Source organism: Eleutherodactylus coqui, chromosome 2 (assembly GCF_035609145.1).
Source record: "Eleutherodactylus coqui strain aEleCoq1 chromosome 2, aEleCoq1.hap1, whole genome shotgun sequence".
Lineage (NCBI taxonomy): Eukaryota > Metazoa > Chordata > Amphibia > Anura > Eleutherodactylidae > Eleutherodactylus > Eleutherodactylus coqui.
Window position 1 is genome coordinate 317173069 of NC_089838.1, and position 25164 is coordinate 317198232.

Here is a 25164-nt window from a genome sequence, read left to right on the forward strand (position 1 = left end):
GCAGTGTCCTAGCAGACCCTGATCAGCTCTGCCAGTGACTATTGTCACTACAGGGGGATGTTTCCCCTGTAACTGGGGCTCCTATGGATGCGGCTCCCATGGATTCCCCAGCTACAGGGGAAAAGTGTAATAAAAAAAAAGACCATGTGAATGTCCCCCAGTGGTCTTATATGACATCATGGGTGACATAGATGGTAAAAAAAATAGTTGCAGGAATAATTAAAAAAAATTACAGAATAAAATAAAAAATATATAGATAAAAAATAAAATAACCCAAAGCCGACGCCAACCAAAACCATCACTGTATGCGCCCTGTAATCCAAAACTATATATTATATATCAAAATGTCCGAAACAAAATGATGAACCAATTTCCATACTTTACTTTAGTGTAAATACACTAATTTAAGGAAAAAAAAACAACTATAATGCTGGGTTTCCACGGGATAGTTTCACTGCGGAAATCTCGCAGTTTTGCCGCAGTGAAAAGCTGCAGGATAAGTGCAGCTTCAACACCTGCGGCACTTAGCCGCGGGTTTTGGAGCGGATTCGCCGCATGCTTTTTCGTTGTGGTCAGCTCTCCCATAAAGAGGAGCGAGGCCGCAACGAAAAAAAAAAATTCACATGCTGCGTCCTGGGAATCCACACTACAGCGCCAACTAATGCTGGCTCTACCACGATGGACTGTCCGCCCCGTGTGGAGGAGATTTTTGACAAATCTCGTCTACATAGCTGGCTAATCTCGACAAATCCACCCTGTGTGAACCCAGCCTAAGGCCTCATGTCCACGGGGAAAATCAGGCCCGCTCCGGATTCTCCATGGAGAATCCGTAGCGGGTCCCTCCTGCCCCGCGGACATGAGCGCTGAAAATAACAATAAATAAGAATAAACTCACCTCCCATCCGCTCCGTTTCCTCTCTTCGCTGCGGCGTCATCTTCTCTGCGTCGCGGCCGGATCTTCTTTCTTCGGCTCGGCGGATGTGCAGGATGATGTCGGTGACGTGTCCCGCGCATGCGCCGGCCCGAAGCAAAATGATCCGGCCGCGACTGTGAGAAGATGGCGCCGCGGAGAAGAGAAGAACCGGAGCGTGTGAGTAAAATCAGATTTTAGGTCTCCCGCGGATCCGGACGGCGACCCGCATGAAAATGGAGCATGGTCCGGATTTTTTCATGCTCCATTTTTTTTAAAATCCCTTTTATTGACGATCCGCGGGTATTTATCTACCCCGCGGGTGGTCAATGCATCCCTATGGGATGCGGATCCGCGGGCAGGAGAAGAGTTAAAATCCGCTGCGGATTTTAATTCTTATTTTGCCCGTGGACATGAGCCCTAAATGTTTAAACAATTTTTTTCACTTAGAAACTGAAAAAGATATTTAAAAAATAGCCCTATATGTTACGGCAAAAAAACCACAGCAAAAATAATTTTGGTAGGTAGAGGAAAAAAATAGGGCAGTAAAACCACGACATGGGTAAAATCCCCCAAAAGTGTCTGGTCCTTAAGATAAAAAACAGCCTGGTCCTTAAGGGGTTCAAACACGGCTGTAAAAAAATAAGGCCATGTAAATAGATACATACATTTACATTAGCTCTGTATTATGGTCTATCCACAAGGGCACAACCCCTTTAACCCTTTCTAATCCAATTTTGTATCCTGGTTTTCCCAGGGGGCTTACTCTTTTTCTGCCATTATACAACAGCGCTATATGCTGGCTAAAGCCAGTACTGCATGAGGTGACACGTTGGATAGACTCTGACAGCAGAGAGACTGGCAATATACAGAAAGAGAACTCTGACGGACGTCTTCCAACGTCGGAGCTGTACAGATTTAAATCATATTGTCTTCAGAGGTCAGACAGTGGACTGGAAAGGGTTAACCCTTTCCAATCCAGTGTCTGACGTCTAAAGACATTCTAATTGAAGGCTGTACAGCTCCGATGTTGGAAGACGTTCAGCTGGGTATTCTTACTGTAGATTACTGGCCGCTCTGTTTTCGGGGGCCTCTCCAGCATGTCCCATACCGCAGTACTGGTTCTAGCCAGCAGATGGCGCCATAGTATAATGACAGAAAGATAAAGCCCCCTAGGAAACCCTGAAAATTGGACTGCAAAGGGTTAAGGCTGCATTCTGATGGTTATATTGTAGCATCTGTATTACGGCTACAAATCCCGCCCGACTGGAGGGGTGGGTGTCTAATTACTTAAACCAAATCTCCCTATTAAGCCTGGTTTAGACGCAATGATTATTGCTCAAAATTTCTTTTGAGCGATAATCGTGTGCATTTATGGCAGTTTGATTGACAGTTTTGAGCGATCACCTTGCGCTCCGAACGGGGTATACAGAAGACAAGCGGGGCCACTCATCTTCTGCATCCAGCTGTTCTCTTCTCGGAGCACTCAGCTGTTATACAGCTGAAGTGCTGTGTTCTTCATACCTCGGCTGTGTTCACGGAGCGCTCAGCTGGTATAAAGCTGTGCGCTCTTTCCAGAGTATGCAGAACACAGCTGGACCGCTGTGTTCTTCATACCCCACCTGTGTTCACTGAGTGGGATACAGCTGAAACAATCAACTGTATCCCGCTGTGAACTCCTGATAAGGCTGATCGTTCTTTAAGCATGCTGAAAGAGAACGATCAGCGATTCCTTAACGAAAACTGCACAATGTCAGTGCAGTTAGACACAACGATTATAGCTTAAAAGATGGTTTTTGAGCAAATTTTGAGCGATAATTGTTGTCTAAATGGGCCTTAAGTCATCTGAACCCACCAATAACAGTGGAGACAGCAAATCTTTTTCCTGACAAATAATGTTGAGGAAAAGAAGAATCGTGGAGGCTGAATTTCAGCACCCAATCCGTTTGTTCTCAGAAAGATAAACCGCTGCTATTATCAATTCCACATCAAAATCCCCACATTAGTAATGTGGATTTTGATGCTGAATATTCCGTCTCCTGTGAAAGCACCTCTAAGGCTGATTTCACAAAAGTCTATTTCACTCTGTATTTGGTTAATGTTTTTAAGACAACTTTAAACTTGGTATAACCCCTGTAATGGGATGTTCCCCTCTGGCCAAACATGGCCATGATAGGAACACTACTAGAAACGAGGTGGCCAGAAACAGCCAAATGCAGCTTGGGTAAGCTGTTTAAGGAACTCCCATTGACTTCTGTAGTACTTAATGCTGATCCATGTGTTGGGTGCCAGCTGTGTTATACGGTTGATACCTGCCTGCAGTAGCCAGAAATGGCGATAACACTGATTCTAGCCATTTAACCCCTAAATGCCTCGGTCAGTAACGACTGTGAAATCTGTGGTTAGACGGCTGGAAGGAGCTCTCTCTCTTATACCAGATCAGCTTTCCCCAACACAAGAGTGAATAAGCCCTTTCTATTCTTCTTGCCCTCTTGGCTCCTGTTTAATTTAGAATTAGCATGGGGACGCCACAATTGTGTGACCATTTACTTGTTAATGAAGTCTAAGGAAATTGTCCTAGCTCTGGCTCTGGGATTTGATTTAGGGAAAAATCTCTTAAAAGGGATTATTGGCCATGTGAAGGTCATAGCCTGATATCAGGTAGGTCAGCTGAATAAAACACATCTAAACTCCTTGAGGTGCGAGCCCCAGAACACCCCTAAACAGTGTATCCACGTACCTGCTTGTTTCTGTGTCACATTTGATATAGCTGAATAGATAAAATCATGACATGAAATATGCCGGGCATATATTCCCGATTGGAGGATCTCCTGCAGAGATATAACCGAAATTGGGAATTATGGTTTTTCACAGGCACGTATGCATTTACCCCACCCCTCTCTGAATGACCTCAGAGGGGGCGGGAGGAGGAGTGTTCTGGAAAACGTTAAAGCTGGGGGGGTCAGGGAGCCCCAGTATTAGACCTTTGGAGGTGTGTAACAGGGTATGGACTTTGCCGTTGGCTTCCAGTGACTCCACACAATCAGAGCCTTGGGCCGAACATCCCAAATCTGGTATCTTTTATTTTCTCCTTGTTTTATTTTAAGTACTGTCTGTTGTGTATACTTGTAAACCTTATCTCCACTGTAACATCTTTTTGTGTGTATATATATATATATATTTATATTTAGCTCTGTTACTCCTTTTTAGAATAAATCTGCAATTTATTAGTCAGACCTTGTCCGTTTTAAAACGAACCATAACTCAAAAGATTGTGTTTATAATTCCTAGTCTAGGTTCCAGTTTACTTGGGAAACAAAAGCTGGTGGTGGCAGCGAATGTGTGCGGGTTTTGTAGAGTGCTGGAGGCGTTAGACCGGATCAGGGGGTGATTTGAGGTTTTGTTGTCCACGCGTGCAGAAGCCTGAGAAAGCTGGGTACAAATCCAGGAAATAGGGTTGGAGACAAGATTGACAGGGCGGTGACACCCCCTGTCCCTGATTGGCTGGTGGCTGCCTCCTCTTCCTTGTCCTCACAGGTCCTGCCAGTCACTGGGAATGTTGTGCAGGCAGCCGTCGGGGAAGATACTTCGGCAGGGAAGCTACTCAGTTCCCCATCTGCCTCTCAGCAGCGGTGGCGGTGACAGGTGCTGAAGGTAGAGAGGCAGGGGAGCAGTACCAGACACCGGCCTCCCATCTCCCCTTTACTGGCCCCACTGTCAGTCTCCCCGGCGGCTGTAGTCTCCCACCTCCGCTCTCCTTACCGGCCCCGCTGTCACTCTCCCTGGTGTGGAGGGAGGTGATCAGCCGACCAGCTCCTGAAGCAGTGCTCTGTTGCATCAGCGCTCCCCTGTCACAGCACAAAGACAGACAGTCAGAAGCCACAATACACAGCTGTGGGTGGCAGGAGATGAAAGGGCGATGGCTGCTCCGGGGACACTGATAGCAGCAGCGTCTGTAGTGATTTTTGCCTGGCTTGGAGGGTTAGGGGTTAGTTTTCTTTTTAGGCTTAGATTATTACCTCTAAATGGTAACATGGAAGCATTTACAGAAAATAATCTAAGCCTAACAGGAAAACTAACCCCTAACCTTCCGGCCCAGGCAAAAATCACTACAGACGCTGCAAGTGTGATAGACATGATGATTAGTTAGTATAAAATGTCTATTGATTTGTATAAACCAAATGTATTATGCTATTGTAATGACTTTTAACTTAGTGGAGGTTGATGGCCACACAATTTCATCATGGTATTTGCTAGACAATGGCAGGTTAAAGATGTGTGGTGTAATGTTAGCTGAGTACATAAAGTTGCACAAACAGCCTCTAAGAGTTAAAGGTCATAGTGTTATATGTATACTTGTCCAATACTGAGTGTCTTCCTAGCCCTCTTCCACCCCCCCCCCCCACACTGAAGTTAGTTAAACAATGGGTTGCCACGTACACAGAAATTGCTTAAGGTTGCCTGCATAGAATACAAAGTACAAGCTACATCATACTAGTAGAGGGTGGGCAGAGAGGCGGGAGATTCTATATGATCCGACAAATGAGAATCCTATATGTTACTGATGTAATCTGTTGCACGCCCATTTTATGTCTTGCAATAAAAGGGGCTGTCTGGGTGTTTCTCTCCAGAGCCATTTTGGATATGAGACTCTCCCGGTTTTAGACCAGCATTTGTGTCTGATCTGGTCGATGATGTGTGCACACTAGACAATTTGGAAGCTACAAAATACCCCGAAACCTGCTGGAGAAAACCATATCCAGCTCACAAGGACCTTCAGGAATTCAGCCAATCGGGAGCTAGGGGTGTCACAGGGACATTCCTCCATGCAAGCCCTGTCAAACCCCTAGCTTCCTGGTGGCTACAAGATACAATAATACCTGATGGAGGCTCTGCCGTGACAAGTGGTCGTAGCGGTGAGAGCGCTCAGAGAAGTTAATCCGTGACAGATTGGTGATAGAGTTGGATCGATTGGGTGCCCCTCTCTCTTACCGTGAGAAATTGGTGGTAAAATGATGTTGATTAGGTCCCCCCCTCTCTCACCCTGACAGTAACATTAATATGTGTTTTTATCTTTCTTTTTTCAATAGTACAACTCAGGGAATTGATTATATAATGCTGCATCCAGCTAGTGAACCTATAAAATGTTACAGTCTGAAGGAACAGCTCACTACTTAAAAAAAGGTAAGAGAAATGTGGCCATAATTTAAGGCTCATTAGTTTTTATAACAGCATTTATTACCAGACTCCTCAGGTTTATTTTATTCGCGCAAAGTTTTTTTGTGCTACATTTTGTGAACTTTTGAAATACCTGTACTCTTTCTCACACTCACTTGAAGCACCAAAATGTAATACTATATTTCTCCTGTAGTGACCGCTGCAGGGGGAAAATTATGGCCAGATGCTACTTTCCCCTGCAATATGTGCTGTTCACCTAGGATTTTCAGAAGCCAGACCATCAACACCACTGTAGAGAATTGAAGCACTGCAAATCCACAGCAATTACAATACAAGCATGAACAAGGCTAAAAAAAGCCTTGTCCACATAGTGCAGAAAAATCCACGGCAGGATGTACATGTGGTGCACATTTTAAATCTGCAGCATGTCAATTTATGCTGCATGTTTTCAGAGAGGGGATTTCACCTCTTCAAATGAAGGGGGTGATAGCCGCATAAAAATCACCAATAAGTGTGGATTTTCTGCTGTGTAAAATCCTCAGTGAATCGACATACCCTTCAGGCTGCTTCACATGGATGTATTTGCGTGTACAAAATCTGCATGCACAATACAAGGAAAACAGAACCCATTGATTTAACCCTTTCCAATCCACTGTCTGCCGTGTTCCTACATTCTGATTGAAGTTTGTACAGTGACAACCGACAGGGTATTCTTACCGTCTATTGCCAGCCACTCCTCTGTCGGAGCCTCTCTGGTGCATACACACACTGGCTTTAGCCAGCACATGGCACCGTTGTATAACAGCAAAAAGACGCAGCATGCTCTATTTTAGTGTGCATTTGTGTATCTAAGGCCCCATGGGCATCTTTGGGGGTGCACACCCAAAATCCACTTAACTGTGCATTACGCTGAGCAATTTCCGAGAGGGAAAAGATTACATCTGTAACTAATTAGGCTACACATCCTTTTAAATCATGGCATGGGTTTGTCCCACGCCATGTGAAATGTCCCTGTCAGAGCAAACAGTACAGTAAAATGCGCAGAGCGCGATGTTCATGGCGCTCTTAAGTGGTGCTAACGCATGTGAAGCCGCTGTTAGGCTAGATGAGAAACATCGCAGTCTCACGCACCTTTTACCGGCCCCATTAAAAATATTGGGCGATGTGTTCCGAGGGAACGCCAAAGATAGGACATGCCGCAATTTTTTCCCCCGCACTGCAATGCGGGAAAAATTCACTTGTGTGTATGACCCCTTTCAAAAGAATGGGGTTCATATCAATGCGAGATTTGAGCGTCTTGCAGTGCACAAATCTCAAACAATTTTCTTGACCACGGGGAAATTATATTTAGCAAATCCGCATCCTATAGGAATGCATTGGCCATCCGCGGTTAAATAAATAGCCGCGGATGGTATTTTAAGCGATTTGTGGATTTCACGCGTGGGAAAAAAAGCGGTATGCTCCATTTTAACGCAGATCACGTGTGCAGTAGCTCTATCTCTATTGATCCCCCCACATAAAAAAAAGACAATTATAATGCATCCGCAGCAGAAATCTGCAGCAGAAATCCGCACGGGCCTCATTTTCCCCGTGGACATGAGGCCTTATTGTGCATTTACATGTAGCTAATTTGTTGTGGATTTTGGTGCAGATCTGCAGCAGATTTCACCCTTCAATTTGAATTGAATCACTGCAAGGAAAATCTGTAGCATTTGCAGTAGAAGCCATGCGGATGAAATGTAACAAATCTTGTCCACATTCTGCACAAAAATTCCAAACAGAATCTGCACAGTGGAATGTACATTTGCTGCAAAATTTCAATCTGTAGCACATTGATTGTTTGGTGCAGTATCCGGGAGATGCCACCGGGGACTGCGGTGAGCGGTCCCCGGGCCCGTGATCGCCAGTATCTGTTGGATACCGGCGATCACAAAAAGGTTTGAAAAAAGTTTAAAAAGTTGGAGCTTCATCTCCCCTCATGGATCGGATCCATGAGGGGAGATGAAAATGCTCCCCTAAGGTCCTCCAAAGCCCCCCAAAAGTACAGGGTATCACCCTGTTCTGCGCATGCGCCGAAAATAAATGGCGGCGCATGCGCAGTAGAAGCCAAAGCCAAAGTGGCATTTGGCATAGTAACTAGCAGGGATTGGTCCCTGCTGGCATGGGTGGCTGTGATACACCTATCACAGCCATCCATGTCATATGTTTTGTAAATATGGCACACGATTAGTCCTGCGTATCTCTCTCCAGTCACTGAGAGAGATTTGTGGCAGGAGAGAGATAGCTGTGAAAAATCGTGTGCCATAAAGAAAGTCAAAAAACAACAAAAAAAAGTTATTATCCGTCATCACCCCGCCATCTCCGTCCCTCATACCCCAATTACCCCATTATATCCCTGTCTGTTTTTTGGGGGGCTATTTTTTTTTTGTCTACCTCCACTAAAATTTTTTGGGGAAAAATGGATCGTAGGCGCTACAGCGCTGAGCAAGCGTACGCGCTGCTCTTCGCTTCAAGTTCTGGTAGCGATGCTACCCACTGGAAGAGGAGGTATTTTTGAGAGTGACGACTCTGCCTCTAGCGCTATGGAGGTTGAGGAAGTTGTTGGGGCAGCGGGGCCAAGTAATGTGGCGCCCACCACTGCGTGGAGTTCCGCAAGTTTATTTTAGCCCCACATCCCAGAATTTACAGCGGCTCCAGGCGTCAATCTGGACGTTGCAAATTTTACACCGTTTAATTTTTTTCATTTATTCATTACCGACGATGTCCTAGAGTTAATTGTCCAGCAGACTAATACATACGCTGGACAATACATGACCGCACACCCCGCGTCTGTTTATTCAGCGATGTGGACTGCCATAGACGTCCCCGACTCCAAAAAATTTTTGGGACTTGTTTTACTAATAAGACTTGTAAAAAAGTCATCAATACGGTCCTATTGGTCCATGAGCGCCGTTCACGCGACGCCCGTATTTGCATCCATAATGCCCCGACGCAGATATGAAAATATTATGCGTTTTTTTCATTTCGCCAATAATGCCCAAATCCCCCCCAAAAGTGACGTGGCGTATGATAGACTGGGCAAATTAAGGCCCCTTATATCGCTACTAAGAGATGCCTTTAAAAACATTTATAGCACCCAAAACAATTTACCGTTGCGGTCGGCGCTCCATAGAGGAGAGCGCGGCCGCGACGAAAATGAACAAAAAAAAAAGTAAATAGACATGCTGCATCTTCTGAAACCGCAGCTGCGGCGGCCGCAGCCGCGGTTTTAGCTGCACTTACCGCAGCGGATTGGCCGTCCCGTGTGGATGAGATTTCTGAGAAATCTCGTCCACATGGCTGGCTAATCCCGAGATTAGCAGCCGCGGGCGGATTTGCCGCGGCAAATGTGCCCTGTGTGAACCCAGGCTTATACTAGCATCCCCTTTATAGAGCGTTACACGCTGCTGGTACAGGGGCCTGCGGAAATGTACGCAAAAATGATGTAGGGTTCCCACAACCCCTGGTTTCCAGGTGTGTAGATAAAGGAGCGTCTTACGCACTGGCCTATGACCCCTTGCTTGCGGTAAAATGGCGTGACAGGGCGTTTTTATGCTGTCCACTGTGCACGCAGACACCTCCGTTGCAGTTAGGGAGAGGGGGGCTGCAGCAGAGAAAACTAAACCGGTCTGCGTCACAGAATATAATAAATTTATGGGGGGCGTCGATCTGTCTGACCAGACTCTACAGCCATATCTCGTAAAACGAGAGCTTGGTATAAGAAGGTAGCGATCTACCTGATACAGATCGCTACCTATAACGCGCACATCATTTATAAATCATCCGGGGGCACGCTGAGCTTCCTCCAGTTTCAGGAGGAGCTTGTAGAGCATCTTTTATTTGAGACCGCCGCACCTCAGGATGCATTACAGTCTGAGGAGGTGCATAGGCTCACAGAGCGCCATTTTCTGCATCCCATCCCTGAGACTGCGGGCAAAAAATACCCCCCCAAGAAGCGTCGCGTCTGCACCAAGCAAGGGAGGAGGAGGGATACGCGATTTTATTGCCCCATGTGTCCATCCCACCCAGGCCTTTGTAATTACCCCTGTTTTGAAATTTATCATACCGTTTTACATTATTAATTTTATTTCACATATAAGAAACGCCAAAAGGGGGTGTGGGTATATTTCACTTGCATTATAATTATTAAAAAAAATAAAACTGTGGCGTCAGAATGCTCAGAACACCCCTAGATAAATTAGCTAAGGGGTCTTGATGTCAAAATTGGGTCACTTGTGAGGGGCGTTTTATTATTTTGGCAGTTTATTGTCTCTACTAGTGTGCAATGGTGCCTGGAATTTATTCAGTTGCGCCCTGAAATCAAATGGGTGTTCCCTCCACTATAGGCCTAGCCATGCGCCCTCTAAGAAGATTGGGGCTGCAATGGGTATGTTTCTGAACAGAGGACAAACAGGGGTATCCATTTTGGGGTGCAAGTCTTCATTCATATATGTGCTGTATAGAGATGAGCGAGCGTACTCGGAAAAGCAGTACTCGCTCGAGTAATGTGCTTTATCCGAGTATCGCTGTGCTCGTCCCTGAAGATTCGGGTGCCGCTGCGGCTGACAGGTGAGTCGCAGCGGGGAGCAGGGAAGAGCGGGCGGGAGAGAGGGAGAGAAAGATCTTACCTCCGTTCCTCCCCGCTCTCCCCTGCAGCTCCCCGCTCCGTGCCGGCACCCGAATCTTCAGGGACGAGCACAGCGATACTCGGATAAAGCAAATTACTCGAGCGCGTAGTGCTTTTCCGAGTACGCTCGCTCATCTCTAGTGCTGTACAAAAAAACTGCTTTTAAAATGACAGAATTACCAAAAAAATAAAAATAATTTTTTCTTTCTGCTTGGCTTAGATTCATTCAAAAACTGTGAAGTCAAAAAAGTCATCGTACCCCTAAATAAATTCGTTAAGGGGTCTACTTTTCAAAATGGGGTCACTTGTGGGGGTTCTCCATCGTTTTGGTCACTCAAGGGCTCTACAAGTGTGCAATAGGTCCTAAATCTCCTTCAAGCAAAATTTCTGTTATGAAAGCCACCGGTTGCTCTTTTCATTTTGGGCCCCATTGTGCATACAGACGTAAGATTAGGGCCACAATGGGTATGTCTCTGAGCACGGGACAAACAGGGGTATCCATTTTGGGGTGCAAATCCTCATTTTCATGCGTACTATAGAAAAAAGTCCTGTCTTTAAAATGACATATTTGCAAAAATATGAAATTTTAGTTTTTCTCTTCTAAATTGCATTGACTCCTGAAAAAAAACTGTGTAGTTGAAATACTCATGACACCCCTCAGTGAATACCTTAAGGGATGTAGTTTTCAAAATGGGGTCACTTGTGGGGGTATCTATCATTCCGACTCCTATGAGCCTTTCGAATGTTGGCTTGGTGTAGGAAAACAAAGTGTTTCTCAAAATGCTGAAAAGTAATGTAAATTTGTACGTCTCCTAAATGGTTAAAAAAAACTAAAGTTTTTCCAATGTGCGCCCAAAATAAAGTAAACGGATGGAAATATATATCTTAGCAAAAATTTCTATATTATGTTTGCACATATTTGAGATATTGCAGTTGGAAATGTGAAAAAATGACGATTTTTTCAAAATTTTCCCAATTTTGGCGCTTTTAATAAATAAACACAAATTCTATCGGTCTATTTTTTCCGCCTAAATGAAGTACAACATGTGGCGAAAAAACAATGTCAGAATCACTTGGATATGTAAAACCTTTCTGGTGTTTTTCCATGTTAAAGTGACACATGTCAGATTTGCAAAATTTGGCCCGATCATTAAAGGGGTTGTCCCGCGGCAGCAAGTGGGGTTCAGCACTTCTGTATGGCCATATTAATGCACTTTGTAATATACATCGTGCATTAAATATTGGCCATACAGAAGTTATACACTTACCCCCTCCGGTGCTGGCGTCCCCTTCTCCATGGCACCGACCAAAGCCGCCTTCTCCCTGGATTAGACGCGCTTGCGCTGAAGGGGCCGCTCCTATCGCGGGACAACCCCCTTTAAGCCGCAAACAGGCTTGGTCACTAAGGGGTTAAGCCAAATTCATACAGCAGGTATGGATTCTGCCTGCAGAATCCCACACGGAGTCCGGCCTTGACTGCGGTAGGAGACCCTGTGTATCTTTTGTTTTCGCCGGCATCCGCGCAAACCTTCCACAATGTCAATTGTTTTCCGATTGTGTGCATAAAAAATCATTTTTCCATTGCATGCTATGAAGGGGAGTTTCCGTGGACATCCGCTCCGGATCCCACAGCAAAACTCCGCAGGTGTGCATGAGGCCTTAGGCCTCATGTCCACGGGCAAAATATGATTTTAAATACGCAGCGGATCACCGCAGGCTCCCGCAGGCTCCTAAAATAAGAATAACTTACCCGCAGAGGACTGGGCAGGTCTTCTCTTCTTCACGGCCGGATCTTCTTTCTTCGGTCCGGCGGATGTGCCCTGCGCATGCGCGTGGCACGCTGCCGGTGTGCCGAGTACATCCGCCGGCCGAAGAAAGAAGATCCGGCCGTGAAGAAGAGAAGACCTGCCCGGTCCACTGCGGGTAAGTTTATTCTTATTTTCAGCGCTCATGTCCGCGGGGCAGGAAGGACCCGCTACGGATTCTCCATGGAGAATCCGTAGCGGGCCTGATTTTACCCGTGGACATGAGGCCTTAGACTTCTTCATACAAAGGTTTTTTTCTGACAGCTTTTTTAAATTCTTCATGTTTCTATACATAATTAATAACTCTTTTCTTCTGACTCATGTCAGGAAATACTGATATATAAAGAATAATGTTCAGTGCACACAAGCCGGTTCAAAGAGCAAATTTGACAACTGTTTGGGTTGCATACTAGAATCACTGCATAAACTTTATTCCGGCTTGTTTGAGTTTCATATTTCAGGAAGAGAAATTTTCTGTTGATTGTTCCAGGTCACATGTGTTATGTCATTGCAAGTCAGGAAACAGCCGGCTTAGCAGTGATTATGATCTCCTGAACACCGGAACCAAGAACTTGTTAATTGCAGTTGCTTATAAATGTAGGTGTCACGCTAGCGGTGGTCTCATATAACAGCTGAATACATGATAGTCATGTAGAAATAGTAGTAGAGATTGCCTTAACTTGCTGAAATGCACAAAACATTGTTCAATTCAAATTTTTGTATAAGAGCCATAAAGCAATTAAATACTATAGAAACATGGACTGAGACTACATTCACACGGGCTAGAATTTCACGCAAGTTTTGTGCATTGCGAGACGCACAAAACTCGCATGAATATGAACTTCACTCTTATTCACATGAGCGTTTTTTTTTTTTTCTCATAGCGATGCTGCGAGGATAAAAATCACAGCATGCTCTGTCTTTTGGTGTTCCCACCGAACGCCTTGCCCATTGTTTTCAGTGGGACATTGAAAGACATTGCGTGGAACTCTTGGCCTGATATAGTGCTTGCCTGTGTGACTAAAGAAGAAGTAAAGTAGTTTATTCTATAGTCAATAAGGGCCATAGCAATCTATGCGGAAGTTGCTGAACCCGGGAAAAGCTGTAAAGTAAGAAGAGCATACTTGTCTATTCTCCGAACTCCCTTACTGGAGACGGTGGCTGGTCGGGTGGCTTTACTATATGCATGCATTTAGGTTGTTTCAATTGACTGTGTGTGTATATTTAATGTATATACAGTAAACTCTTCTGAGTGGCGTTTTCATACAGCTCATTGAAAACTGTGACCATGTGGAGATACTGCTGGCAGTATTGTTTATTGGCGGTCCGTTGCTAACAGTGCCTATCATGGGACACTCTGCCTGCACTGTTTGTGGAAGACATTGCTGTCACTTGTTCACACTGTGCAGGGTTTTTTTGTGTATTTTTTAAACAGAAGCAAAAATTACATCCAAAAGAGAAGAGACATAGAAGTTAGATTCCTTTCCTCTGATAGAGGCTCCTAACGCAGCTATGAATAGAGCCTTAAAGGGGTTGTCCCGCGCTGAAACGGGTTTTTTTTTTTTTTCAACAGCCCCCCCCGTTCGGCGCGAGACAAACCCGATGCAGGGACCTAAAAAAAAATCCGCACAGCGCTTACCTGAATCCCCGCGCTCCGGTGACTTCTTACTTACCGGTTGAAGATGGCCGCCGGGATCTTCTCCCTCGGTGGACCGCAGGGCTTCTGTGCGGTCCATTGCCGATTCCAGCCTCCTGATTGGCTGGAATCGGCACGTGACGGGGCGGAGCTACCAGGAGCCGCTCTCAGGCACGAGCGGCCCCATTGAGAAAAGAAGAAGACCCGGACTGCGCAAGCGCGCTAATCTGGCGATTAGACGCTGAAAATTAGACGGCACCATGGAGACGAGGACGCCAGCAACCGAACAGGTAAGTGAATAACTTCTGTATGGCTCATAATTAATGCACGATGTATATTACAAAGTGCATTAATATGGCCATACAGAAGTGTATAGACCCACTTGCTGCCGCGGGACAACCCCTTTAAGGCCCACTTATAGGCCGATCATTGCCGAACGAATGTGCGCTTCTGATCATTGTCATCTTTTATATGAATATTAAAATCATCATTCGTCAGAAACACATGTCCCCGTGTAATCAGAGGACGTGCTGCCAGCAACAATGAAACTGTATATGAGGAGCGATCGCACATTCACATACAGTTAGAATGATCGCTACATGTAAATGGAAATAATGATCGACATGCTAATATTGTTGCTTGTTATAGCTAGAAATCGGCCAGCGTAAAAGGACCCTTTAGAGAAATATTAAATCAAACAGGAATCCTAGTGCTGTGGTTGTTAAAAATGTGAAGTATTTCCTCAGTTTTTTTAAAGGTTTAGTTAGAGAGAGCAGCGTGGGCGGCTGCAGCCGGAACCAAATCTTTCCGCCTCTGCTCCTCTTCCTTCCTCACACCCACATGTTATTTCACGAGAAAGGGATCTCCCAGCACAGATGTGGGGGAGGGTGAGGGACTATGTAAAGTCTGCCACTTGTAAAAATAAATACTCTGTCATATGGGAATGAACCGGATATATACATGTGCAAGGCGCCAGTACAACACTTGTACTCCAGCTGGACAGACAGACGCTATATTCTGGCCTACCTACTTTACAAAATAAAGGCATGCTCCAGGTTGTAGGTTTCATTTCTTCCACAGTAGTTGGAGTACTTCATGTAACTTCTTAGCATTTAGGCTTTATATATATGTTAATAACATGCAGTGCCCATACTGTACCTTCATGTGTCACCTATTTTTACAAAATCATGGTGTGCTCCAGGGTGTACTGTAGTATGTCCACTCTTTTAAGGCCCATTTAGACACAATTATAATCACTCAAAAGATGTCGCTCAAGCGACTTTTGAGCGATCATCGTTGTGTCATTTACAGCTCAAGATGAGCGATCACCTTGCGCTGCCAGCGGAGGATACAGAAGACAAGCGGGGTGTCCCTGCTTGTCTTCTGCATACAGCTGTTCCCCCGCTCCCAGCGCCCGGCTGTTATACAGCCGAGCGCTCGGAGCGGAGGATGCAGAAGACAAGTGGGGTGTCCCAGCTTGTCTTCTGCATCTAGATGTTTTCTGCATGGAGCACCTGGCTGTTATACAGCCGAGCGCTCCATGCCGGGTATGGAGAACAGAGCTGGACCGCTCTGTTTTTCATGCCCAGCCTGTTATCAGGGAGCGGGATACAGCTGAAACAATAGTATCAGCTGTATCCCTCTGTGAATTCCTGATAAGGCTCATCGTCGTTTTTCAGCACGCTGATGACGACGATGAGCGATAGGATAACGAAAACTGCACGATGTAAGTGCAGTTACACACAACGATTATCTTTTGAGCGAATTTTGAGCGATAAATCGTTGTGTCTAAATGGGCCTTTAGAGAAGTAAAGTCATGGTAGCACCATACAGTGGGTTCATACTTCAGACCTAAAATCCTGAACGATGATTGTTCAGTATAAACAGCAGCCGTTCAGCACTGAACAGCCGCTGTGTTAAGTGAATGGAGAGGGGCAGGGAAGCGAGGAGTGATATCTCCTCCAGCTGCTCTGCCTCCCTGCTGAGCAAGCCAGCGATACTTGCTCCTGTGTGGCAGCACGGGAGCGAATCTGTGCGGGGACGAGTGTCGGGCATTCACTCTGTCAAAAAAAGACAGAGTGAGTAGAAATGTGTAAATACACAGTGAGTATGTCCGATACATGTGTATTCACAGCATATTTGCTCTGGAAATGAATGGAGCCTATTGCGTTTTATTTTGCGCGCATGTTACAAACGCAATGTTCACGCATTCATAAAAAAGCACAACATGCACAGAATACGCAGTGTTTTGGTCTAAGAATACGCTGGGTATTCATGGAACTAATTCTGCATATGCTCATGTGAATGAGTCCTAAACATGAGAGAATCAGAGGACTCATTTTTGGGGTAATATTGCTCCCCCAATAGTATGTGCATCCTGTGATGACGTGTAATGTAGATACATGACCGCTGCAGCCAATCACAAGATACACTGGTTGAGGCATCATAACTGGAAACCAGGAAAGACTGGCTGGGTAGCAAGCAGGCCTCTGCCTAGGAGCAGGGAGATGATGGCCAAAGTGCAGAAAAATAGTGAGGATTACTACTGTGGAAGTCCCTGCAGATTTTATGAAAAAATCTAGACAGAATTTCTAGAGCACATATATTTCTGCAACAGTAGTTGGAGTTGTTGCCCAGAGTAACCAAGCAGAAAGACCAACACTACGGTTGTGTCTGCAGTAATGCAGGCCTGGAGCTGTCTGACAGCCACTGGAAGCATCCACCCGACATGGTCCGCACTGCTGCCAGCAGCGATGATTGCTTTCCTTCACCGTAGTTCCAGCGTTGTTTTACAGGAGTGCGTTATTGCTGCATTTTTTGGAGCAGGAGGTTTAGTTTTATTTATAGCTTCTAAGTAAACACTGGAAAAACAGGTTGTTTTAACACCCAAGGGAAGGGTGCCACGCTGCGCCCGTATATCTAGGCGTCGCCACATAAACACACAATAATTGCAGATAATATGTTGTCGCCATGTGTGATGTTCACTACAGTAACAGCCGTGTAGCTATGAAACTAGTCCTGTCCATGAAGTTCAGCAGCTGATTTAATAGTGTAAATGTCATTGATATTTAATAAAAGGGTGATAATATTGTATTCACATCCATGCAGAATATGAACTTATAGCTACTGTCGCTCATGTGATAATAAGAAACACCACATCTGGTCCTTATACTATGTAGGGGAAGCTGAGCTCTGTCACTGCTCTTTCCACTTTTGCCTATATTTGGGAATTTCACACTGGTCTTCCAGCACGCTATGGAAGAACCGAACAGTGTTATACGGACCCCATTGACTACAATGGAATCCATTTGGTTTTTGGACAGCGTTTTACAGGACGAAATCTTGTTTGTAGTGGAAATTGGCGACAGCTTCCTAATGTATCCTCCAAGGCTGATGCGAATGAGACCTTACTGTCACTTTTCAGCTTGTACTTAGGCCTCATGTTCATGGCCATATTTGTAAAATACAGCGGATCTCTTTCCCGGCAGAGACAGTGTATGGCTGTGAGTGCACTGCGCATGCCAGCATATCTCACGCACATGGTCATACGCAGTGTGACTTTTTTTTAAATTCCCGATCTGTTTCATAGCGGGGTTGCGTATGAAAATTCCACCCATACGCAATATATTGTGTATGGACAGCACAGCATACGCTGCCTATACTAATGTATAGGGCTCACGCTGCGTGGTACGTAGAGAAATAGAGCATGCTGCGATCTATTTCTCCTGCGTATCGACACGCAGTGTCTACATGCACATGGATCAATGAAACTCCATTGACTCCATTCACCATGTATCATATGGCCGTGCAACACATGCGTAATACGCAGTGAAAAAACATCGGTGGGCATGAGCTCTTACTATCACTTTTCAGCACATTGGAAGAAGGGATCTCTTTTTTTCAATGTTTTAAAAGACTTGCTTAAAGTGTTGTACCAAGATACACTTTTATCACCTATTCATAGCATAGATGGCCACAGCTTCATTCATTTCAGTGGGGCTGACAGAAGCAGGCGACTGCTTGTACTCGGCTAACTCTGGCAGCCGCATTGAAAATGAATGCAGCCGCCATAACTTCATTCAATCTCCTTAGGGCTAACGCCCACAGACCGATTTCTGCCGCGTTCTCCCGCAGTTATTAGGTTCTATTGAACCTAACAGCTCAATGTTCATGCTGCGGAATTCCGCAGCGTGAAAGGAAATGCGGCATGCTCTATTTGCTGCAGGAATACGCACGGCCGACTTTCATTGTAATCAATGGAAGCCGGCCGTCACACTATACTTCCACTGTAGCACAGTGGAAGTATTGCGTGAATACGCGTCCCTGCCTACCGCCGGCCGCGTCATCCAGCGTGTCACGCGCTGTACTGCGCATGCAGCCGTCTCACCAGGCGGGACATGTACAGCAGATTCGGAGTGGTGAGTATGGGGTTTTGGGGGGTGCCGTGGCTTACTCCGTTGGCATAGTCCATTACGGCCGTGGGCATGAGCCTTTACTGCAGGGAAATACAGTGAGGAGGGGGAAATGTGTATCAAATCAATCAAGTGTACCATAAATGCCTAAGGTTGATAAGCCACAAATAAAACCATTAAAATGAATGTATCAAGAAGGGGAAGGGAGTTTAGCAGCGCTAAATGTTCTCCCCCTGCCTGACGGTATTGTGGGCTGCGGCGTATGCACGCCCCAGGCCAGCTATCTGAATAAGCATTAAAACAGGAGATGCAGCCGTGACTTGGTGGCGGCTGCCTCTCATTCATGCGATTTTCGGCCACAACGCGAGCGGACGAAAATCTCATCAGCTGTGTGAAGGAGCCCTTAGGGCTTATTTAGACGACCGTATGTCGGCTGGGTTTTCGCGCCCGGCCGATATACTGATCTGGATCATATTTTCCTCCGGCAGGTTTCAGGGTATTCTGTAGCTTCCTAATTGTATAGTGTGCACACATAATGAAAGTAACCAATGGGACACAAGTCATCAGCCTTGAATCTCAACCAGCTCTCTCTGAGTTATAATCCTCAGAGCCCTAAGTTTTATTGAAACACATGATACATGCCCTTTATGGGCGTCCAACAGATTACATCAGTAACGTATACATTTTCTTATTCGCTGGGTCATATAGAATCCCCCGCCTCCCTCTCCACCTTCTCTCAAGTCCAGTGTAGTGTGGACTTTGTCCTCTCAGCATGCGGTGTCAGTGTACGTGGCAGTCCCTGTTCAAGAAGTTTCAGTGTTATTTAAGAAGTTTCTGTGTGGGGGCAGGGCTGGGGAAACATCCAAGATGAACACAAGCAATACATATAGCACTGTGATTTAACTCTTTCCTTATACAGCAGAGCTCCACATTAGGCTGAAGTCACAAAACACACCTCTTTCACCATGCCATTGTCCAGCAACTACCATAATGAAATTCTGCAGTCATTAGCCTCTATAAAGTCAAATCACTACAGCTGCGTAATACTTCCAGTTCATTACAAATCAATAGACATTTTACGCTGACTAATCATCATGTTTACTATAATAGGGTGTCCTTGTCTGCAGGGGGAGGAGGCTGGAAGAGCCAGGAGCAGGAACTAAGCTCCCGCCCCCTCTCCCCCCCCTTGCCACTATTTGCAATAGGAGTGGGCGAGACAGGGGCGGAGCTAAGCAATGGTCCTTTCACGCGATTTTACGGCGCCGGCAAGAAAACGTAAAAACGCCTACACCCGTTTGAAGGACCCCTTATGAAGCTGTGTGCTGAGGGAATGTTCCTGTATTTTCTTTAGTGACGAAATGTCTGATGAGTGTCAATTTTCTGATGAAACATTTAATGTCGATAAATAGGTTAATCTCATTAAATTTTCCACTGGGAGAAAAAGAGGCCTTTATTAACAGCTCACGTTCTGTTTGTAAAAGGATATGGCTGGAAAGGCTGATAGGATTTGTGGTGCTTTGTTTCTCTTCGGTCAGGCTCTCATGACCGGGTCCTATTCCGCGAGCGTATATCCGCAGCATATGACTTGTGTATGACTGCCGCGGCGTACAGTGTATCATACGCACAGAAGAATAGACGCAAGCAGAGAATGACATCAGAAAGTTGCCCAACCCCTGGAAACCACCTTCTATCGCTCAGGCGTCACTTTCTTGTGCTTTTGTCATGTTGAGTGCCGTTAGCTTTGCTCTGAGCGCCTTCAGAATGGGATACCGCTGTCTTGGCTGGTTTATACTACTTTTTTTTTTTTTACAAGCGGAGGTGGCAGCTAGCAGTCTGGATGGTGTGATGCTCCCCAGACTCTGTCCTGTATTGTCTGCCCACAGGTTCCTGCTTTCTTCATACCATCTGGTCTCCTAGCAACATGTGTACGAACCCGCGTCCATAAACAAATGTTAAAGTTGTGCTTTTTTGTTTTTATTATCACAGTAAAAAATATTCTCTATCTTTAAATTTTTAGTCATAGCTGCCTCCTCAGTCGCACACCATTTCCATTTCATCTATGTCTCCGGTATCCAGCCTCGTGATCTGTATGCCAAAATGCTCTTCGAGGTCTTGCAGAATGTGCATGAACCGTTTCTCCACAAGATTGACCGCCTGGCCTTTCTTACCAAACCTGCCAGTGCGGCCGATGCGATGCAGGTAGGTCTCATAGTCCGTCAGGCCATCTACAGTCACAGGCAGGTCAAAGTTGATAATAACTGACACTTGTTCTACATCAATTCCTCGAGCGCACACATTAGTGGTGATGAGAACTTTCTCCTTGCCATCTCTAAATCTCTGGATAATATCCGCTCGCTGTGTCGTGATCAGTTCTCCACTCAACAGAGCCACCACATGCCCATCGCTTGCCATTTCTTGGGACAGCCAGTTGGCCGTTCTACGGGTCTGACAGAAGATGATGGCTTGCGCAATAGTGATCGACCCGTACATGTTGATTAAGGCCCTGTATTTTGCCTCCCTATTTTTACAAAAATCGTAGAACTGCCGAATATTCTTCAAAGTCAGTTCTTCCTTCTTTAATTTTATGATGTTTGGATCTGGTACAATTCTCTCGGCAAAACAAAAGGCAGACTCCTCAAATGTAGCCGAGAACAGAAGCATCTGACAGTTGGGTGGCAGTGCCCTCTTTACTCGGATACTATGGTCAGAATAACCCTGAAGACCAATCATGACATCAGCTTCATCCAGGACAAACACTGCGATTTTCTCAACATCAAAAAGCTTGAGCTTCAAGCACCAATCCATCACAGTTCCCGGGGTTCCCACAATAATCTTCGCTTCTATTATAGTCCCTTTGGCGGGTCTGTTCCCCTGAATAGCATAGACAACATCAATGCCTTCACAGAACTTCCCCATCTGTTCTATGACTGCTCCTGTCTGTAAAGCCAATTCAAATGTAGGACTGAGGCAGATACACTGGGGATAGTTTTTCTTGACATCAACTCTGCTGAGCATTGCTAGAACAAATGCCGCCGTCTTTCCTGTTCCCGACTGGCTCTGAGCAATTAGATTCTGGGGTGGGTCAGCGAGAATCATTGGAAGAGCAGTTTCCTGAATTTTTGAAGGTCGGTTGAACCCCATAGAGTAGATCCCCTTCAGTAATGCAGGCATCAAGTGGAGTTCCTCAAAGGACTTAACAGAGTACAATGGGGATGTAGGGTCTCTCTGCAGGACCTCCACGTTCTGACTCGACTCCACCAGCGACCTCCTGATCAGCTTATTAAGCAGGGAGTTATCTGCCCGGTCATCGACATCCTCCATGAAGGAGATCATGAGGGAGTTCATAGTGCGAAAAAACATCATTGGGACTGGTACAGAGATGTGTTGCAGGGTATAAAGGCACTTTGGTAGGACTATCATTTTTATCAGATTAATACGACCTGCAACTGATAGGGGGAGTGATCCCCATATTTTAAATTTGGATCTATAAAGGTCTATTAACGGGTAAACGTTCAGGTCTAGGGTTCGGGAAATTATGTTGGTGATCTGGATACCCAGATATTTGAAGTCTTTAGAGACTCGTAATCCGCACAGTGAGTCCGTGTGTTGTAGGGGGTTTTGTGCCGAAACGAACATTAGAGCGGATTTTGACCAGTTGATCTGCAGACCTGAGAAGGTTCCAAATTTATTAATGATGTCTATGGCGCGGGGCAGGGAAGTTGTTGGGTCCGACATAAATAGCATAAGGTCGTCGGCGTATAGCGCCACACGGTCCTCCCGATTTCCTATTTTAATCCCGTGATACAATGGGCACGTCCGCAGCATGATGGCCAGCGGTTCCATGGCCAGGGCGAAGAGAAGCGGGCAGAGAGGGCATCCCTGTCTAGTACCTCTGCACAGGGGGAAGTACGTAGAACAGGTGCCATTCACGGAGATTGCTGCCAGTGGTGTTTTGTAGATTAGGGAGATCCATTGAATGAAACGGTCTCCGAACCCGAATCTCTTCAGCACCTGGAGCAAGAAGGGCCACTCTATGGAATCAAAGGCTTTAGCTGCGTCTAGTGAAGCCAGGGCCCAGTCCGTTTTGTCTACCGATCCGATTTGTGTTATTGCCTGAACTCTTCGCAGATTTTCTCTTGTAGATTTGCCCGGCATGAATCCGGTTTGGTCTTGGTGTATCAGGTCTAGAATAACGCCATTAAGGCGTCGAACTAGCATTTTTGTCAGGAGTTTATAGTCCGAGTTAAGGAGGGAGATGGGTCTGTATGAGCCGCAATCGAGAGCGTCTTTTCCCGGTTTTAAAATCAGTACGATTGTGGCCTCATAGAAGGATGGGGGCAGAGTCTTGTTGTCGTAGGCAGCATTGTACGTATCAAGTAGTGTGGGTAAGAGTGTCTCTTGGTATTTTGCAAATACCTCTATTGGTAGGCCGTCTGGGCCTGGGGCTTTACCGTTGGACATCTCCTGAAGGGCTTCTGAGAGTTCAGTCAGTGTGAATGGGGCATCTACTAGGGCCTGTTGGTCCTGGGAGAGTGTAGGGAAATTGAGGTTAGATAGGAAGCTTGTTAGTTCTTGTTGTGTGGCATGGAATCCAGTGGCGTACAGGTCCCTATAGAAGCGTTGGAAGTAGAAAAAGTAGAGAGCGCCACAGGTAGATCCAATCCACACTAGCTCAGCTGTGTGGATGCAGTCACAAAATGTCTTTTCCTCAGTGCTCCAATCCTTCAATGTAAAGGAGAGCTGCAGATACAGGCTGGGGGGTCTAGATGAAGAACTCCCCCAGATATAATGAAGAAAGAAAAAGAGAAAAAAAACCGTCAGAAAGAAGAGATCCGCGCTCACTGGTGAAGTGCACTGAGGACAAATTCACGTGTAGACAGTGGTGAAATGAAACACTTACTTGGAAGGAGGGGGGTATGATGTACAGATGCCCCCTCCTCAGAGTGTACACCACAAGGTATAGAGCTGTGCTCCAAGTAGCAAGATGATATTCCAAATGTTGAAATCAAACGGAACTTTTAATACGGCAACGCGTTTCGGTGCAGAATAAGGCACCTTTCTCGAGCCATTAACATGACTTGAGAAAGGTGCCTTATTCTGCACCGAAACGCGTTGCCGTATTAAAAGTTCCGTTTGATTTCAACATTTGGAATACCATCTTGCTACTTGGAGCACAGCTCTATACCTTGTGGTGGACACTCTGAGGAGGGGGCATCTGTACATCATACCCCCCTCCTTCCAAGTAAGTGTTTCATTTCACCACTGTCTATAGAAGTGTTGGAATCTTGCTCCTATCGAGTTTTTTTCATGGAGAATTTCTCCTGTTTCCGATGCGATATGGAGTATCGACGGTGATGCCAAATTTTGATGCACCAGGGTGGCCAGTAGGCTGCTGGATTGGTTGCCGAGTTCATAGAATCGCTGTTTTACAAAGAAGGAGGCTCTACGAACCTTCTCTTGTAGGTGGGTTAGGTATTGCCTGCCCTGTCTTAGCTACTGCTCCCTACGTTCGTCCGTTGGGTCTGCGATGTAACTTGCCTCCAGGCGTTCATATTGTGACACCATCTCGCGCTCTAGCTTAGAGGATTCCCTTTTGATATATGATATAGATGATTTTAAAGCGCCTCTTAAGAAGGCCTTTAAGGTCTCCCACAACACTACCGGGTCGGTGTCCGGACGGTTAAGTTCTAGGAAAACGGAGAGTTGGTCGGGGATTCTATCATTTGTTCCGAATAGGTTTAACCAGAATGGGTGTACGCGCCAGTTATGCCTATGGGCATGTGTGTCAGGTGTGGAGACTTCTATAAGTATAGGGGAGTGATCTGATATGCCTCTAGGGAGGTAGTTAATATGGGTTATTGCAGTGCATAATCTGGCGTTCCCGAGGCAATAATCTATCCAGGAAAGAGTATTCCTGCCAGCAGAGTGGCAGGAGTATTCGCGGGTCGCCTAACTCTCCAAACGTCTCGCCACCCAACCTCTTGCAAAAATTGCACCAGAGGTGACGGGTTGGTCTGGGCCGGGTGAGCGTGCGGGGCGCTGAACCTATCCAACTGGGGGTCCAGTACCAGGTTTAGATCGCCCATGCATATTATAGAGGCATTGGGGTATTGGGTGGCGAATTGGGCCGCCTGGTGTAGAATTGTTATGTTGGCCGGTGGGGGGAGGTATATCCCGATTAGTACGTAGGGCAGGGACTCTATCCATGCCTGGATGAACAAGAATCTGCCCTCTGGGTCTCTAACTGTGTGTCCCGGTTCCCATCGCAGTCGCTTGTGGATTAGTATGGATACTCCTCTCGCGTATGAGGAATAGGTTGAGTGGATAGCCCATTGGACCCATGGTTTCTGTAATTGCCGTTTTCTCAGAGATCATATGTGTCTCCTGGAGGCATACATGTGTAGGTTATGGTTTCTGATGTAAGAGAAGATCATAGATCTTTTCCTAGGAGCTCACATTCCAGGAGAGAATATTTATATTGGCCATTTGGTTCGTGTGGTTCTATGTTTATGCGGATGGGGGTTCCCCAGTATATCAAGCTGAGCCCGCTCTCGGTC

The 25164-nt window shown here is 45.9% G+C and overlaps 1 protein-coding gene and 1 long non-coding RNA gene across 2 annotated transcripts in view; one reads left to right on the forward strand and one right to left on the reverse strand.

Moving 5' to 3' along the window:
- The window catches only part of LOC136612942 (uncharacterized), a 103366-nt gene that overhangs the window by 5024 nt on the left and 73178 nt on the right, over positions 1 to 25164 (forward strand). The window contains exon 2 of the long non-coding RNA XR_010790428.1: positions 6001 to 6094. This is a non-coding gene — a long non-coding RNA (uncharacterized lncRNA). The remainder of the gene's footprint in view (positions 1 to 6000; positions 6095 to 25164) is intronic.
- Positions 20631 to 21974, reverse strand: LOC136612939 (ATP-dependent RNA helicase DDX25-like). The gene has a single exon (XM_066593709.1). The coding sequence runs from the start codon at positions 21968 to 21970 to the stop codon at positions 20639 to 20641; it is 1332 nt and encodes a 443-aa protein (XP_066449806.1). The 5' UTR covers positions 21971 to 21974; the 3' UTR covers positions 20631 to 20638.

Excerpts from the sequence above, each read along its gene's own strand:
- LOC136612939 (XM_066593709.1), bottom strand. The coding sequence starts at position 21,970 with ATGATGTTTTTTCGCACTATGAACTCCCTCATGATCTCCTTCATGGAG.